Consider the following 19053-nt stretch of genomic DNA (forward strand, 5'->3'; position numbering starts at 1 on the left):
ATTGTCACAATGATGTTTATTGTATATAGGACTAGAACTTGGAGTATAGACAGCAGAGATGAGGTAAGATCCAACCAGTATAGAATGTACATTCTATACTCACTGGATCTAACTAACTAGAAGTAGTGCTAACTTCTCTCTGATAGACAGAGACAAATAATCTAGGTACCTCCTAAACAGTATCCTTAATCTATGGTATAGATTATTTGCTTGAATAAAATTGACGGATCATAGTGATATTTTGCATTGGCTAGCATTGGTCATTCTAAAAATTAAAATCATTATATTACTCTTCATGAAGACAATATAAGCTGACTACAAAAATTGGCATTTCTCACGATAGATGAAAATATAGCCAATTACTTAGTTATTATCGAATTGAGTTCCACAAATTATACAGAATTATTGATGAAAAATCAAGGAATTTTTAGAATTCAGAACCTGTGTATAACTTCATGAAAATAAAATGTGTATAACTTTAAAGTGTGCTGTAAGATTCTCAGCTATGTTTTCTGAACTTTTATATGGTAAAATATGTTTTGATCATCTACAATGAAGGATAGAATCGTCTTATACCCGTATGGGATAGGAAATTCACGAATGACACAATAATCAATATCACGTCTGAACTACTGGACTAATTCACTTGAAATTATAGAGTCCTATTTTTCAATTAAATTAATTCTTTATTTACAGGCCTATTTTTCAATTAAATTATTTTCCAATACTTACAGAAAAACACTTACATAAATATGTGTGACAACAACAAATGAATAATGCAAAGAAAATAACAAAATATAAAGCATAATGAGTAATCAATAATCAATAGCCGCTGACAGAATGATCAATAATTTATTTCAAATTAGTGCAAACAAAATAAAATCATTCCGAGGCTCAACCTGTGGGGGATGGAGTATCAGTTGATTTTAACTTCTTCAAGATTTCAGTAGGTCAAGTTTTCAGTTTGTCAATTTCTAATTAGACCCTTCCAAGGCACGGGCTTCCAGCTAGTCATAAATAAATTCATGCCAACAAAACAGAGATTTCAGAATATTCCAATCGACTTCGAAAAGACGACGTTTCTGAAGAGCTTCCATTACAGAAAAAACCAGCAATTTTATTTACCCGATATTTCTGATTATCCAAGACCAGGTGGAATTAATTGACAAGCCATTGATTAGATGGAAGTCTTTCCGCGCAAAATGAACAGAAAGCGGAGTTTGTGGAGATAAGAAATTAGGACGATTGTTGTTAACTTTCTTTCCTTTTGCAATAAAGTGAAGAGCGAGAGAGAGAGAAAGGTATATAAAGGAGAGAAAAACAACAAAAGAAAGCATTGATTGGTAGCCGGATTCCATTGAACGTAATTTATCAATTATCAGCTATTTATAGTGAATCTGGAAATGACTGTAGGAGGGTTGTAAACAAGGACGGAAGGAAATCAATTCAGCAAAAAGAAGAAAAATAATTGCCACAGAGAAAATAATGATTGTTTGCTGGTCTTCACCTTCATTTTCTATACTTTCCCTAGCTAATTTTCTCTCTCTCTCCACTACTCAATCGCTAATTTTCTCCTCCTCTTCGTCTCTCTTCCTTTTGTGATTGATGTTGATTTTATTTGAATAATGGTATTGAACTTGGACTTCGGAAGGAAGGTTGAGCAGGACTTGAAAAGACATCTGTTGACAGTATTGAGTGTTTTCTATTAGAAGTATTTGAGCAGTATTGAACAGTGATTTACAATTGTATTGTAATTGTAATGATTATTTGACAAAATCACTTAACTTATATGGGCTACTTTATTCAAATTAATAAAAAGAATATGAAAACGTGTAGTACCCTTTTAATAGAACATTTTAACGACTAGTTTGGCCATTTTCAAGTTGAATGTCAAGTAATCATTTTAACTTGAAAATAGCCGATGGTCGAAGCTAGTCGTTAAAATGTTTTAAAGCTTTTATAATGTTTTGAAGTTTTTAGAATGTTTTAAAGTTTTGAAAATGTTTTGAAGTTTTAAAAATGTTTTAATGAAAGTGTACTACAAGCTTCTATATTGTTTTTATTGATTTGACAAAATACATTTGAATTTTGACATCACTTTCTTTAGATAGAAACGAATGTCTAGATTTTTACACTTTGAACATTACAAGTGATGCGGACGAGGCTGAGCCAATAAGAACCCCCTCTTTCAGTTGTAACTCACAAATAGATTAAATTTGAAATATATTCTTCATAATTGATGACAATAATTACATTTCTCTGTTTTATTTTCAAGATGATGTGTTATTCTCAACACTTGTCTCATAATTTTTCACCTAAGCCTCTTGTTTACATATCAATAATCAAATCAATTTATTCTCACAATTTACAAATAATACAGTACAGTTACAGTAAATTTATATATATACACTTACGTTATGAGAGACTCACATGTAGGCTTAAGCCTGTGTTTGTGAGGGCCTGGCGTAATTCGCTGAATTTAAATCGATAAACTGAATTTAAGAAAATTAATATTATATTAAACTGAGTTTGAGAAAAATACGGATAGAAATAATGATTGATCCATCATGATTTCTTCTTTATTCTTTCATTTCATTTAATTTATTCATAGACAATACATACAATGCAGGTAAAAACAACACGCATTCGCCCAAAACTGATTCAAATCTTAATTTGGAATACACAGCCTGGAGGTTATGTAAATGATAACTTAATTTACAGACTATTTTGAGTCCAAAAAATTCTACGACCAATTCTAGTACTGTTTTCGAAATAATAGTTTAAACCTGTTGACCAGTGATCACCTACAATTTCAACGCTTTGTGTACTTTATCTATTTTGACTTCTTCCCTAGTCTATGACTGAGCCTCATAGAAATAATCTTCCAAACCCATTTACTATGGTGATCACCTGAATTTTCGAATACTTTGTGTACCAAATAAAACTTCTTCGATAAAACACCGCTATGTCGTAGAAAATGTCATCAAAATCACTCTGGAATTGAACTCCGAGAACTGTACCATGCACCTATCTTAATTTCCATGCCTTGGTATTCACAGTAATAAAACTAATATCATTGACAATAGCGTCTTATCGCTTGAATGGCGTGAAGCACTCAAAAGATAGTTCCGTTGATGGGCCTTTTCGTTTCTGACGGAGATTCCTTACCCTAATTATCGATCAGAGGCCCTAAGTGAAAGTAGAAAAAAACGGGACTATTATGCCCGACCTACCATTAATTACTATGCGTGCATGGAAAGGTATAGATGTAGTTCGATATATAGTTATATTGTACTGTCAGCATCCTTCATACAGGAACATTAATGCTCCCCATTAAAACAATACTGACAATTTAAATTGAATCTCGTCAGAGCTTACTAAAGAAATGCTCATATCAACTGTCAGTATCCCTCATATAAAACATCAATGCTCCCCGTTTAATCAACGCTGACAGTTTAAAGTGAATCTAATCTAAGGAAATGCTCATTTCAACTGTCAGTAATCCTCATATAAAAAATCATTGTTCCCCATTTAACTAACTCTGACAGTTTAAAGTGAATCTTGGTAGAGCTTACTAAAGAAATGCTCATTTCAACTGTCAGTATCCCTCATATAAAACATCAATTCTCCCCATTAAATCAACACTGACAGATTAAAGTGAATCTAATCATAGCTTATCAAGGTACTGATTTTTTTCAACTGTCAGAATCCCTCATATAAAACAACAATCTTCCCCATTCAACGAATGCTGAAGGTTTAAAGTGGATTACACTATAAATGTAGGCGGCTGCTACCTACCATCCCCCAAAGTGTCTGAGATTTTTTCAATTAACGAAGTAGCTCTGACGTGTAGGGTGATAGATTACTTTTACCTAATACACTAATGACTATATTATTATTTTCTCATCAATGGTTGCTTTTCATCCCTGAGCTACTTCAAAGAAGTTGAGCCTTTTAAACGAACTAGTTACACGTTTTGTAGTTCAGTGATTGTTTTAAGCCGAAGGCTACTGGCCATGATTTCTGACTGCCTTAAAATTGGTACCCTGTTCATTGAACCTAAAAATGTTGGGAAGGTTAAAAAATAACAGGAACGTTTATCCAGTTTGTGAACCTACAATTTTCGAGTGGAATGAAATGACTGTCTGAATAGATACAACTTAGGCTAGGCGCACAACAGTTAGTCAAGACAAGACAAGACATGATCAGTCACAATACTTCACATAGTTGCTTATGAAGACATATCTAATTGCAATGACTAATCAATGTGTATTGCGTCATAAGCAACAATGTGAAGTATTGTGACTAAACGTGTCTGATTATATCTTGTCTTGACTAACTGGTGTGCGCCTAGTCTAAGGCTAGGCACACACCAGTTAGTTAAGACAAGACATGATCAGACACAATATTTCACATAGTTGCTTATGACGCAACACATACTGATTAGTCATTGCAATTAGACATGCCTTAATAAGCAACTATGTGAAGTATTGTGACTGATCATGTCTTGTCTTGTCTTAACTAACTGTTGTGCGCCTAGCCTAGGTTGTATCTATTCACACAGTCATTTCATTCCACTCGAAAATTGTAGGTTCACAAACTGGATAAACGTTCCCGTTCTTTTTTAACCTTCCCAACATTTTTAGGTCAAGATAAGACAACACATGATCAGACACGTTTAGTCACAATACTTCACATTGTTGCTTATGACGCAGCTCACACTGATTAGTCATTGCAATTAGACATGTCTTAATAAGCAAGTATATGAAGTATTGTGACTGAACGGTCTGATCATGTCTTGTCTTGTCTTGACTAACTGGTGTGTGCCTAGCCTAATTAACACATGAGGTGAATAATATAGTTTGACATGTTTCAAATACATGAATAGGTCTAGATATTGCTTTGTATTTTCTAAAATTTTTCCTGCTTGTGCTACATAGTAAATTATGGATCTGAGTGCAAATCATCAATGATTCACTGTTTAAATTTTTGTGTTGATGTAAAGGGTCCACTGGAGATTCATAATGGTGTAATACCCGAAACTAGTATCTCAAATTGGTTGAATAAACCAGGGTTTTTGACGATATCAAGTCTTTCTAATGATTGACAGTTTAATGTAACATGATATTGCATATATACTATGTTGAGAATATACATGAGACAGAGTATGTCATAATCAAGCATTGCTATTTAACATGGAGCATATGAACTAATACTGCACCATTAAGTTAGCCTACACAAAGTTTGATCCAATTCTGTAGGCTGGAATTATCAATCATGAATCTGTAGAACTCAATAATTGATTTTGTTAGGATTCAAGATTCAAGATTCGTTTATTGTCAGAACATTAAAAACAATAATGCAAGACATCGTCAAAAAATATACAAACAATCACAATTTTTACAAATTATCACAGGTCATAGAATTACATCACATTATTTAGTATTTCAAACTGTAAGGTTAGCAGTCAATTCGGGATTCAATTCTTAAGTAAAAATTACTTTTTATAGTAAAAACAAACTGGATTGTTGAAACAATTTAATATTCAAGTTTTGGTTATCACATCAATCAATCTCCGGTTTGATCAATCTCTAGTTTGATCAATCTCTAGTTTGATCAATCGCTAGTTTGATCAATCTCTAGTTAGATCAATCTCTAGTTTGATCAATCTATAGTTGATTGAAAGCTTGAACATTGAGTAGCAAAATGTATGGTGTGGATGAAGCCCTAGGATTGGCCATTAGCATAGCCACCTCTAATACGAGGCCCCGGCCTACGATATTGCAACGTCGCATTGTAGGTCTAGAATCTAATATATGATTGGTGAAAAAGATCAGCTGGTATTTTTTTGAATCTTTTTCACCAATCATGTATTAGATTCTAGGCCTACACTGCGACGTTGCAATATCGTAGGCCGGGGCCTTGTATTAAAGGTGGCTATGCCATTAGCCGTCGACCAATGAACGCTGAGCTGTGAGCTCTATACTACTGCCATTGGCCGAGACAAGACACGCCCAAGTCTTCCAAATATGGCCATGAAAACCGTGCTATGCTGAATGCAGAGTTCAAAATAGAGAAATGTTATAAAAATTTTAGTCGATAATTCATAATAACTATGCTATTTATTATTAGAATAGAATGACTGCCTTTATTTTATACCTGGGAGGGCGAAGTTAGGGCGCAGTCGGCCCTCTCTTACACTTAACCCTCAATGTTTGTGAGGTTGGTGAGGTTACCCTTATTATTGGTATACATATGAATGTTAGAGAATATCAGTTATAAAAACAAATCAATGGCATTCAAAGGAAAATATCCAATTAGAACCAAAATAGAATTGAACGGAAAATTAATAGAACAAGTGAAAAACTTCAACTATCTTGGTAATGATGTAACATATGATACAGATATTGATGTATACAATAAAATTTCAAAGTTTCAGAAAATATGTGGCACTATACATAGAAACCTCAAAAATAAATCAAGACAAGAAACCAGAATAAAGTTCTATAATACCATTGCAGTTCCGACTCTCCTATATGGAAGTGAGCATTGGATTCACACACGTAGAATGGACAGTCGAATTCAAGCTGCAGAAATGAGGTTTCTAAGGAGTGTATTTGGCTGCACTAGAGTTGATAGAATAAGAAACACTGATATAAGACAGGGTTTATTGGTTGCTCCTCTACATGAAAGAATTATTCAAAATAGACGCAACTGGTGCAGTCATTTGGATAGAATGCCACCTTGAAGAATTCTCGTTGTAGTCCAAAACTATAGACCTACAGGAAAAAGAGATGTAGGGAGACCAAGAAAGAGATGGGTACCGGAACAGGTTCATTAATAAACCTAATCCCTGAAGTGAAGATGATGATGATATGAATGTTATTATTAAAATGATGGGCTCGAATTGTGGGACACTCATAAGATCTGATGGATCTTTATACCTATAGATTGAATTATCCATTATATTTAATAAGTGTCCTTAAAACCTAGACCTAGACATCTAGATAGTAGAAAGTGGCTAAATCTGAAGAACTTTTTACAATGTTGTGAGATAATGAATGCTATTATGAATTTATTTTAAATTGATCTGTGTCATATGATTGATTTTCCATTTTCTTTTTCGTATTACTTGAATTATGTTAATGAAGTCTCATTCTACTCTATACTAGTAGTACGCGTTGAAACATTGAATTAGAATACCTGCAAGAAGAGAAGCCAGCATCAGTATAATTTCTTCGAATCAACAAAAAATTGATGACAGTGTGCAAAATAAACACAGATTAAAATTAATAGTGTAGATGGATGAGGTTTGAAATTAAAGGTCCCCGAAATGCCAAGGAGAAGATCAGCTGTACTTCATACAGATGAGACGAGGATGACTCTCCAGTCGATAGTTAAAGGTCATCGACCTTGCAGCATCTCCTAATCGATATTCAAATGAATCTCCACTCATTTTTACCGCTCACAGAATTATAATTAACTTTGAAAATGGCTACCGTCGGATCGGTAGCTGCGTCGCGTCTTCTCTCTCATCGCGACTCAACTTGGGTTAACTCAACTTGCAATTAAAGTTTTCACACACTGAAAATAACACTCACACACTCGCACACCAACCCACACGCCCACACACACGCACTGACGATACGTTAATTAAAAAAATTGGCTCAATACCATACATGTACCGTGGTTGTTTACTCAATCATGCCTACCATGTACATTCAGATGTAATCAAGCCGGGAACTTGTTTTATAGTTGATTTTGAGGAAGATTAATATTGGTACCGTTAAATCCATAAACGTCAAAGTTCCAGGGTCTTCTACCTTCATTCAGCAATTTGATAAAATTCGTTGAATTGATTTTTCTTAGCTTACTCATGTATCATTTGGTAAACAAATACAATACACCTTATCTATGAAACTGAGGAATAGTCAAACACTTGAAACCGGTAATAATATTATAATATTATATTATAATATTATAATATATTAATATTCATATTCATGAATATTATAATATTATAATATTATAATATTATAATATTATAATATTATAATATTATTGTTAAGTGGAAAGGGATTTTAATTCAGGAATATATCCAAAAATAGAACAGAGGTTGCCAAGGCATTTTCCATGGTACTCATTCATAATCATGAATACTGGAAAATAAATGTATTTATTTATTTATTCATACATTGATACATACAATATCATCATCAACTATGGATAATTCAGGAAGGAACAACAGGGTTAAAACCCAAAATTGTTCCTTTCCCAAATTTAGATAGAAATTGTCCAAAAAAAGGTTATGTTTACACTTCATGATTTCTGTACAATTTCGAGTCCAAAATTTTCATTAACTAGGGATTTAGAATTTAGGAAAGTTGAAAATCAAATTAAATAAGAACACTTCACTAAATCATCACTGATAACTAAAAAATACTGCATCAATAATAGAAATTTTAAAAACTTGAAAAGAAACTAAATTACAGAATTGAGGAAATTCTGTAAGTTTAGCATTGTACTCAAATATTGTATACAGCATCTAAATGACAACGCACTTTTTGAACTGATTTGTAGAGGGGTGGTTACTTCATCAAGTTTGAGATCCCCTGGAATTCTGATATGTATTATGTTCGATAGCTGAAGAAAAAGGTTACGAGGCGAACCTACTTTATTGAAACCTTATTATATAGCCTACTAGTGGATTGAGTAATGTCTATGAAGACTACTCTTGGTGACATTAATAAGCCTAATATAGTATCTTTTTTACTCCAAATAGTTTTACTTCTCCAGTGTCTCTTATAGTTTTTTAAGTAAAATGAGTATAACATTAGTTCTATTGATTGAGTACACATAAATAATAACTAGAAATATTTTTATGCTCTTATTGATTTCTAAGATGGAACTCGACCAATACTGTACTTGAAATCTAGCGCTAAAACAGTATTTGAAAGGATTTGTATCCTCCTAGGAATAGGAATCTCCTATTATAATCAAAGAAAAAATTATCTTGAACAATGCATTGGAATATTGTTGATTTACATTTTTGAGTTGCTTCGAGAGGAAATATTATAATGTAGAACTTGACGAGTCAATGATGATTGAATGTTATTATTCAATATTTAATTTAATATTATTATTAAAATTTTTGTGATTGAGCATGTGACAAAACAAAATAAAAATGTGACACCATCCACATTTTTCTCAATACAAATTTCTAATAAAGACTTCCAAGAATTTTGAATTATTTGTTATTGACCAACTAATGTGCTGAATTATTAATTACCTATAAAAATGTTACTGTTCAGTGTGGTATGGGCATGAAGTAATGTATTCCCTTATTCATCCATGTCTATCCAATGAATTTTAAAGAATCTTTTGGAATTGCATTACTAACTTTTCACCTAGGGTGCCCCAGAACTCTGATCATCGCATTCTAGACAGGTCACTCGCAGGTTGATGACGGGAACAAAAAGAATTGAAAGGCCATTGACGCCAGCATTAATTTTGCTCTACAATGGCCAAGAAACAAAGAGTAGCACATGAAAAGAAAAAGAGTTATTCCAGTACTTTGAGGGTGAGACAATGTCTTGGACTCAGGTCTTCACTTGAGGCACCTTAGTATATCTATGTCTATCTGAGATGTAAGATTTCTATATCTATATCAATCTGAGATATATCTATATCAATGTAGTTTGATGACCTATATAGGCAGCTCAAAATGAAGTTGGAAATGAAAGCATAGATGGCAAGGAAGGACTGGCTTTTCTTCTGTATGAATGGACAGATAGATAGGATTAGGTCGAACGACCAGATAAAAGGATATCGAATTTTATTCTTTGTCGAGGATTATTAGTTAGGAAATGATGTTGTGGAGAGGCTGAGGCATATCTTGGGAGGAACAGGAGTGGGGGAGAGACAAAAATAAGAAGAAGGAGATGTAGAAGAAGAAGAAGAAAAAGTAGAAGAAGAAACGGTGAAGAAGAAGAAAAAAAGGAGAAGAATGGGATGGAGGGGGAGGAGAAGAAGATGGAAAAGAAGGAGAAGAAAAATAAGTAGGAGAAGGAGAAAGGACATGTTCGGTTGAGTCACATCAGATAGAGAATATTTCTTTAGATTTTTTATACTGGAGTAAAATTTATTTATTCCATTCAGAATTACACAACTTATATAAAAGTAGCACAGGCTTATAAGCCCAAAACGGTTTCAATTCTAATTTATACAACAGTCCAAATGTAGCTAGGCTATGTGTCACTTCAACATTCTTCAGTTACACACTCAATTTACAATTCAAAACAGACAAAAAACATTATTAAATTGAAAAAAATACTTCTAAATTGAATTTAAAATATTCAGAAAATTCCAAACTTGGAAAAAACTATAAAATTTTGAGACCGAAAAGACAAACACACTATTTAGAACTTATCACAGCTGTAATAAGAGACGAATTAAGAGAGAGAATACTGATTTTAGTTTCTGGGAGGACTGGTCTATTTTGAGAAGTGATACAAGGAACATTCAATGTTTTTTTTTGTGTAATGTTTTCATAGCATGAAACTCTCTATTAATAATAAATGTTTTTAGGGTTCTTTTGCTTGAAATTTGATGAGAAGGAGTGGGAAGAGAATAATTGGAGTTGGAGGTGAGAGAAAGATTAGATTAGATTAGATTAGAGAAAGCGAGAGAGAGAGAGAGAGAGAATATGAGTGGGTGACAAAGAGAGAGAAAGATGGAGAAACAGATAAGTTGAGGAATCGAGAGAAATAATCAGAGCGATCACACAAGAGAAAAAGAGATTTGAGAAGTTGAGATTTGTAACAAAGATGCACAATAGATGTAATTGAAGAAAAAGATACCCCCTACAACTATGATGTGGAGAGAAAAAGGATAGTACACTGAAAATGACGGTAGAAAAATAAAATATAAATCACATATGGAAAGAACAAAGATGGAAACAGTGAGAGACAAGACAACCAGTGGGAGAAGCAGACTCCGACACAAGAAGCCACAGGGAAGATGTAACCGAAGAACAAAAAATGAATAATTTTTTTGTCTCTGCTTTTGTTGTCTCCAATTGTAGAAGGAAAATGCCACCAAAGATACAACATGGAGGCTGTAATAATTTCTGATCGAGAACAAAAGCTGAGTAGCTGCTAGTGGCTAGTGTCACAATTCAATAGGGAATATGGCTGTTGTGGGGACCATGTCAAATTATTTGTATTCAACGTTATTTTGTCTCCAAGCCGGTCAATGGAAGGTTGGTCAATCCTTCAGGCTTAACCACCCAATACGGAATTGGGTATTGAAACAGCTTTATTAGAAATAAAAACCATGATTTTCGAGCATATTATCGGGTATCTTTGAAATAGTTTTGTATGTAAACAGTGGAACATTGGTACAAAACTTTAGAAGTTGATCACATTCTGTGAATTTTAGTAGTATTAATTTTCTTTGTTGGATGTTTCACTTTCAAGGTGCGTACAGATTTAGAGAAACAATAGCGTAAGTAGATATCCCATGGTATATGGTGTTTATGTCGCAACTTTTACTGTTACCTCAAGCAGATTAATGTCGATTACTATCGATGATTGTCGATTTTTACAGTTTTGTTTGGGTGAGAGTGTATGAACGGCACAATATGAGAGACTAGCAGCGTCACACAGCTTCAAGGGAAAGAACTACGTGGACTATCAGCTTGAGATAACATTGAAAATTGCGACATAAACGCCCTATACCATGGGATATCTACTTACGCTATTGCTTCTCTATGGTACAAACTTACGAGCCACGAGCACGCGCATTTCACACGTCATCAGCTGATGTACAGCTTATCCTATCATATTAAGTGAGCAATTTCTGTATTTTTATATCTGGGTATTTATATTAATATCTGGAAATATCTTGTCAACGGCTCTAACGATTTTCACAAAAATTTGGAACATAGGTTTATGATATAAAAATTCAATTGCACTAGGTCTCATCCTTGGGAAAACTCACTGAACGACATTAAAAAGATAATTCATCCTTGGCTGAAACAGCTGTGGATAGTAAAAAAGTGAGTGAGCGAGTGAATATGTGAAAAATCAAAATATCGCATCCCCGAAATTCATAAGATGACATATAGCCAGCTGTGAAATATAAACACGATGATTTTAGAGAATTGTGTTCTGTTTATCAATAAATACAAATAACGAGCGAAGCTCGGTGCCCCGATATTCATATCTGATTTTATGCAGAAACAGTAGGATACAGAAATGATAAGCATTGCATCAGGTGATAAAAATTGGTTAACCGTAAAAATTCTATACTGTACCAATATGAAAATGATTTTGGAAATATATTAGTCAAGAATCTAAGTTTTCTAAAAATTCATCTAAGATTAATTGATAATTTTCTGATGATGATCTCCATATTTTTCATTTTTTGGATAAAACAAACTAATTGAACTGTTCTTCATAAGTAGGCTAGTACACATTGGTTGCTCTATACTAGTATTCATTCAACTTCGTTGTGTGTAATCATTTTCTTTTTTATGTTTCAGGTTGGTTTCAAACATCAAATCTACTTTAGAAGTTTTCTGCATTGGTAAGGCTGGAAATAGTATAATAATCATTTAATTTTTCATGAAATTATCTATTGTAGTTTGATTTGAGTAGAGTTAACTATAACTTGAGTACCTATTATCAACTATTATTATATGTATCATCAAGTATCATTATTATAAGAATATTATTAGTATTATTGAGTTTTGATCATTTTCAATATAAAATGGATATTTTCATTTGTATTGTATATTATTAGTATTATTGAGTTTTGATCATTTTCAATGAGCAAAAAAATTCTCGACTAGACGGGAATATTATGGACTCAATTCAACAACCAAATACAAAATTTGATATTGATAATGATAAATAGCAATTGAACACTTATTAATCTCTTTTGGCATGCTGATATCATGATCAAGTCTGCATGTATGCATGGGAAATAATGGGAAAAAATTCTCGACTAGACGGGAATTAAAGTCTCAATTCAACAACCAAATACAAAATTTGATATTGAAAGAAAACATGACACTTATTCATCTCTTTTTTTGGCATGCTGATATGATCAAGTTTGTACTTTATGAACGATGGATGAGCTTGTATGCATGGGAAATAATAGACAAACTATTCCCGACCAGACGTTGAGACAATTAAAGTGTGATTGAACTGAATGCTTGCATACCGCTAACTGTAGCCTACATTTCCAGTAAAAATTGCTTTTCCTCTGTCATGTTTCAGTGTTCATCACACCTACATTTTTTCTCACGCTCTCTTTACCATTTACACGCTCTCTCTCTCACACACACACTATCTCTCTGGCACTCATGAACACTTCATCTCACTCTTCAAGTACTGTTTCCTCTTTTTTTACGTCTCTTCTTCCTCATCTTCGTCTCTTCCTCATTTCGCTCTAATAATTATTGTTCTTAGATTTTTCAATTGTTTTAGAAGTATTCACTCTATTGTAATAATTTCAATAAATGTATTATCGAATTCAAGTACTGAGTTTATTCTCAAATACTCCATAGATGTTTTTAAATTGTTTTAGAAATATTCACTCTATTGTAATAATTTCAATAAATGTAGTATTGATTTCAAGTACCGTACTGGGTTTATTCTCAAATATTCCATAGATTTTTCGAATTTTTTTTTAGAAATATTCACTCTATTGTAATAATTGCAATATCGATTTCAAGTACTGAGTTTATTCTCAAATATTCCATAGATTATTTATATTGTTTTAGAAATATCACTCTATTGTAATAATTTCAATAAATTTAATATCAATTTCAAGTACAGAATTCATCCTCAAATATTCTATAGAATATTCGAGTTAAACTAGAGTTAGTCGTATTAAAAATATATCATTATAGGCTAATCAACTTTGAGAGAAATGAGTAGATGTATCAATAGAAATACTGCAAATAATCCAGAGAGCAAATAATATATTCATTATTTATTCATTTATACAATAAGTACATTATCAAAATTATAGGGAGAGGAAAATGAGGTAGCCTTGTGCTATCCCTCTCCCAAATTTAGATAAAAGATAGTCCGAAATAGGTTAAGTCTTGTAGTTCTTCAATTCACAATATATTATCAGATGGTACTCAATGCTTGTGCTCAGGAGATCTGCTTGCATGGAGAAATCCATCTAGATTTTCTAGTTTCAATAATTACTAAGATAGTAGTTAGTAATTAGCCATTTCTTATTGATAGCTCAGTAGTGAATGATTTCAGGTATCATTGATGTTCCTTTGACTAGGGAGTACAGAGTAGAGTGTTACATTTTTTCCGATTCAAGTAATTCATATATACAACATTTCAATTATTCAAGACACACTCATCATTATGAACATGATTGATATTAAGTAGATATTGGAAGACTCGGGGTTATTATAAACTCGGGGATTAGAAAGATTAGAAAGATCTCAATATTGAAAAGAGTGTTGTTATTGTATTTCTTCATAATGATATGTTTTCTCCACAAAGAAATGTTTTCAATTTTTTTATGTTCATCCATACTCGAAAACTTTAATGATTGTTGTCTGACATGACTGTAATATCACAATGAAAATATTTGTTGGTTGCCTCATTAAGGGCCGTTTGCACAGTCAAAGCTTGAACTCGATTTTATCAGCTGGTGGCTTGAACTCATAATGTAACACATTATAACAAACTAGACTTGATACGGATTTAATCCAGTTTAAAATGAAATTTAGTTTAAACTGTCACTGTGCAAACAGCCCTTAGAAGAATAGGGAACATGAATGAATATTGTTCTCCATTAACTTTCAACTCTAGCTACTCCTTGATTTTCCTACTCCATTCATCCCTCAATTTTCTCCAAATCCTTCACTTCTCTCACATGAAAGGAAGTAAGAAACAGGGAAAATCCGTGTAGAAGGGCTGGAAAATTGCGATGTTGCCATTTTGCCTAATAAAGTGGGCGTACTCGAGACCTGAGTTGGCCTTCTAACCAGTAACCACTGCAAAAACAAAACAACCCTCTGCTCCCTTTTTTGCTCCAAGATTTACTGGCGAGCCCTTTTCCTGGCAGCAGACACCTTTTGCAACTCTCATTCTCGGGGTTTTGTCCCGGAAATTCCCTTTTTCCCCGACAATTTCGGGCTACTCGTAATTTGAACCTTCAATTAACACTTTGCTAGGCATTTAGTGCAGCTCGTTTGTATAGTAAAATGTAGAAAATATATCATGAGAGTAGTATAAATAGTAAAGTAGTATAGTAGAGATGAAATAGCATAATAATATGTCATGGTATATGGTGTTCAGGTACCAAGACCAATGTTAACTCATGCTAATAGTCCTAGTACAAATTTTTGTTGAAGCTATGTGAGACTGATACTCATAACTGTGCCGTTTCTACACTCTCATCCGGTCAAAACAGTAATAATAGTCAGTAGACGACAAAAGACGACTGTGATCGGCATGAGCTAACAATAAATCGGCTTGAAATTTGCAACAGACACGACCAATACCATTGAAAAAATCTTTTTATACTATTTTTGTTCTTTATGATAGTACTGTAGTTAGTATAACCAACCTGGGGAAAAAACATTCCGACGCACTTCATGGGAAAATCTATCTAGGTTTGAATAAAATAGCTTATTGGACTATAATAATTCCTCCTTATCAGACTCTATAATATCTTACAAAGGAAGAAAACTCAATTGAAATTTGAAAGGCTATCATATTCAGTTGGAATAACCATTAAAAGCGGAGTCCATTTTTGTGAAACAATGGTTATTGATTATGTTTATATACAGGAATGAAAATTCGTATATGGATATATTTGAGGTGAAATGCTTAATTCACTCAATAGGATAACTATCTTCATTGGAAGCCCTAATTTTGGTGAACCGAAATTGAACTCTTCTATGGGAAAATTGATAAATTATCGGCATAATTTGTGATATAAAAGTTTCCAATTCAGATTCATAGATTTGGTCTCAATATTGTCAAAACCGTTTGTAATTTGCTCCTTGTATTGTGGACTTCACATACTGGAATTTCATCATGAACTCATTCAACAAATATAATAAAATAACATTATTGAACATGAGTGGAACAACAATATGTGGAGCACGATATGAATAGAGCTTAATCATCATCGTGAATTATTATTTTGAGCCGACAAATGATATCCAAGCAATGTTGATATTATACTGTATTACAGATTTTTGTGATACCATACCATTAAAAATATTGATTTGTATGAAATTACAAATTACAGTTCATTTTATGGGGAAATATATACTATATGACAAATACACAAAACTGTTTTAATGTTTTAAATCAAGGAGATAATAAATATCGACCGTTGTCAGAGTACTGGACAGTTTTCATCTTTTGTAGAAATCATATTCTGCTACCCTAAATCCGATTGTAATTTTATTGTAAACCAGCGGGTAACCCGTGCTCCGCGAAGGTCTAATTAAAAACTTGAAATCCTGACCTACTGAAATTTTGAAAAATTTGAAATTGGCCTATAAACATTCTCGGTATATTAATTATCTATATGCAAATTTAATCAGTCCAGTAGTTCAGACGTGATGATGCGTCATGCGTGAATTTCCCATCCCGTATTATCTCCTAGCCAGTTCTTTCCTGTATTATAATTGGACAAAAATCATGAAGTGTAAACATAACCTATTTTTGGACAATTTCTATCTAAATTTCGGAAGGGAACACTTTTGGCCTGTTGTTCCTTCCCCAATCATTCATAGTTGAGAATGATATTGTATGTACTTACTTTACTTTACTTTCGCTGGCTCTACAGTCCGGTGTGGACCTTGGCCTCCCTCACGATTTGCCTCCATGCTTCTCTGTCTCCTGCCTTTCTCCTCCACGAGCGCACTCCCATGATATGCAAGTCCTCCTCCACATCCCTCAACCATTGTATGTATCAATGTATCTATATAATAAGAGAGAGTAGGGTTGTGTTTGTTCGCATCAAAACATGTCAACTTGCGTTTTATTCGTGTGTTCGTTTGTTCGCATCAAAACATGTCAACTTGTGGATTGCATACCGGAAAAACGGGAATGATTTAGATCTCCAAATTTCGCACATAGATTCTAAGAATATCAATCTCGTGCACCTGGAAGCCCAAATTTTAATTTCCCTTCTAGATTTTTCAGAATAATTAATGTTTGAATTTCATTAATGGTACATTCGATTTCATTAAAAAATCACCAAATCATATGGTCGAAATTGAAAAAGGAACATCTGTTTTTTCTATATTGCTTTCTACCTGAAAAAAAAGTTTTGAAACTTCGTTTTCCTGATGCAATGTTTAGGCCTACACGTGGCATGGATTATTAATTTTTCAGCTAGAACAATTTTTGAGTCAAATGCTAAATAAACGTCGACAGTTTCATCAATGCTGTATCGGCAATATGAAAACGCATGCAGTTAATATGTCTTTCAATGAAGGTGTTGTTATTTACATAAAGAGATTATATTCTTTCATTTTTATTAAATTAAAATTTCAAAATTATTCGAGCCCTGATAGAATGACTGACTCACTGTATATAGGCCTATTTTGAATTCTTCTAGATTCCATTACGTCAAGTTTCAAGAAAGACCCTTGCGAAGCACGGGTTACCTGCTAGTAAATAATAAATTAACGTCATGCATTACGCAGATAGAATCAGCTCATATCTAATGAAACTGCAAGAATGTCACGAAACAATGATTTCCAATCACGATTTCAAAATACTCTACTGACCCTACTATGGTATAGGTATAGTTTCGGGTTTTTGACATCCTGGAGCATTATTATAGATACTCCACATGTCCCATTTTTTGAAATAGCCACTGCTAGAGTGACCCTGCTCTGAAAGTAGTGCAATTATTATTGCAGCCGAAATGCCTATGATTATTCACGCGGTATGGAGATCTTAATTGTTAGTTCTCGGCAATTAGGTCAACTAAATGTGTATGATTTGTTATACTATAACATCCATTAGGCGTAACTAATTAATGACTTTTCAATGCTCTAATAGGTCGGAAATTCAACGGACTTTTCCAGAGTGAGCCATTCACACAGGAAGCAGCGGGATGTTATTAGTTTTATTGAGATCATTTTCCGACTCGTAATGTGTCTATGAATAATTATTGCCGTCTCGAACCGGTAACTAGATGGAGGGAAAACAGCACATGTGAAAATGCTAAAACAAACAGAGCATTAACTTGCAAGAATGGTTCGCAATTTTGAATATGGAAAGAAGGTCAATAAATTACTATTGGATGGAGACCGCAATAATGAAAGGGGATTCAATTCCCCATACCATAATAATACTCACAACTTACAGATGGAAATAAATTGATAATTGCATTTGTTCAAATGCTAATTAATGAATAACTATTATTAAACGAAAATCCCAATTAAATGCTGTGAATGACCCCGAAGACTTCTGCATTTAATTGGGATTTTCGTTTAATAGATAATTATAAATACTAACAATGATTTTAAGCTCTAGAACACAAGAAGATCTATAATATCAGAGTCTGCTTCATTTGAGTTTGCTCCATAATCTGCTCGAACTCGGTTCATGATTTTAAGATTGTTTTCATGATTCATGATTTATGATTTATGATTTATTCAAACCAGTATTTCATGATTGTATAGATTGTGGACTCTCACTGAAACTTTATAAAGGGTTTTCTCACCTACTTAGTGAAATCTTCTAATTACTCTGTTAAGCTTACTGAGAAGCGATTTAAATTGCTAAAAATAGTTATTGAAATGTTGTGTAAGTTGTTATAAATATGACATAGAATGAAAATGCTTCGAATCCACTTAGATAGTATTCATTTTTTTTTGGAACAATCACTACTTCTTCTCAGGAAATATAATTGGCCACGTACACACCATATCTGTTAACAAAATGCAGTTCACGAATTTTTCTTTTCAAAGAAGTTGTAATTTTTTCTGTAGAAAAAAAATTAAATGTTGCTGTGCTTTTTGGGAAATTGGCAACAAAT

At 33.1% G+C, this 19053-nt stretch overlaps 1 protein-coding gene across 1 annotated transcript in view; it reads right to left on the reverse strand.

Annotated features, from left to right (window-relative positions):
• Positions 1-16963, reverse strand: part of LOC120352232 — a 37647-nt gene extending 20684 nt beyond the window's left edge. Inside the window, exon 1 of the mRNA XM_039431987.1 lies at positions 16829-16963. Coding sequence (XP_039287921.1) covers positions 16829-16963 — 135 coding nt within the window. The remainder of the gene's footprint in view (positions 1-16828) is intronic.
• Positions 16964-19053: the final 2090 nt, after the last annotated feature.

The sequence above is a fragment of the Nilaparvata lugens genome, chromosome 7 (genome assembly GCF_014356525.2).
Source record: "Nilaparvata lugens isolate BPH chromosome 7, ASM1435652v1, whole genome shotgun sequence".
NCBI lineage: Eukaryota > Metazoa > Arthropoda > Insecta > Hemiptera > Delphacidae > Nilaparvata > Nilaparvata lugens.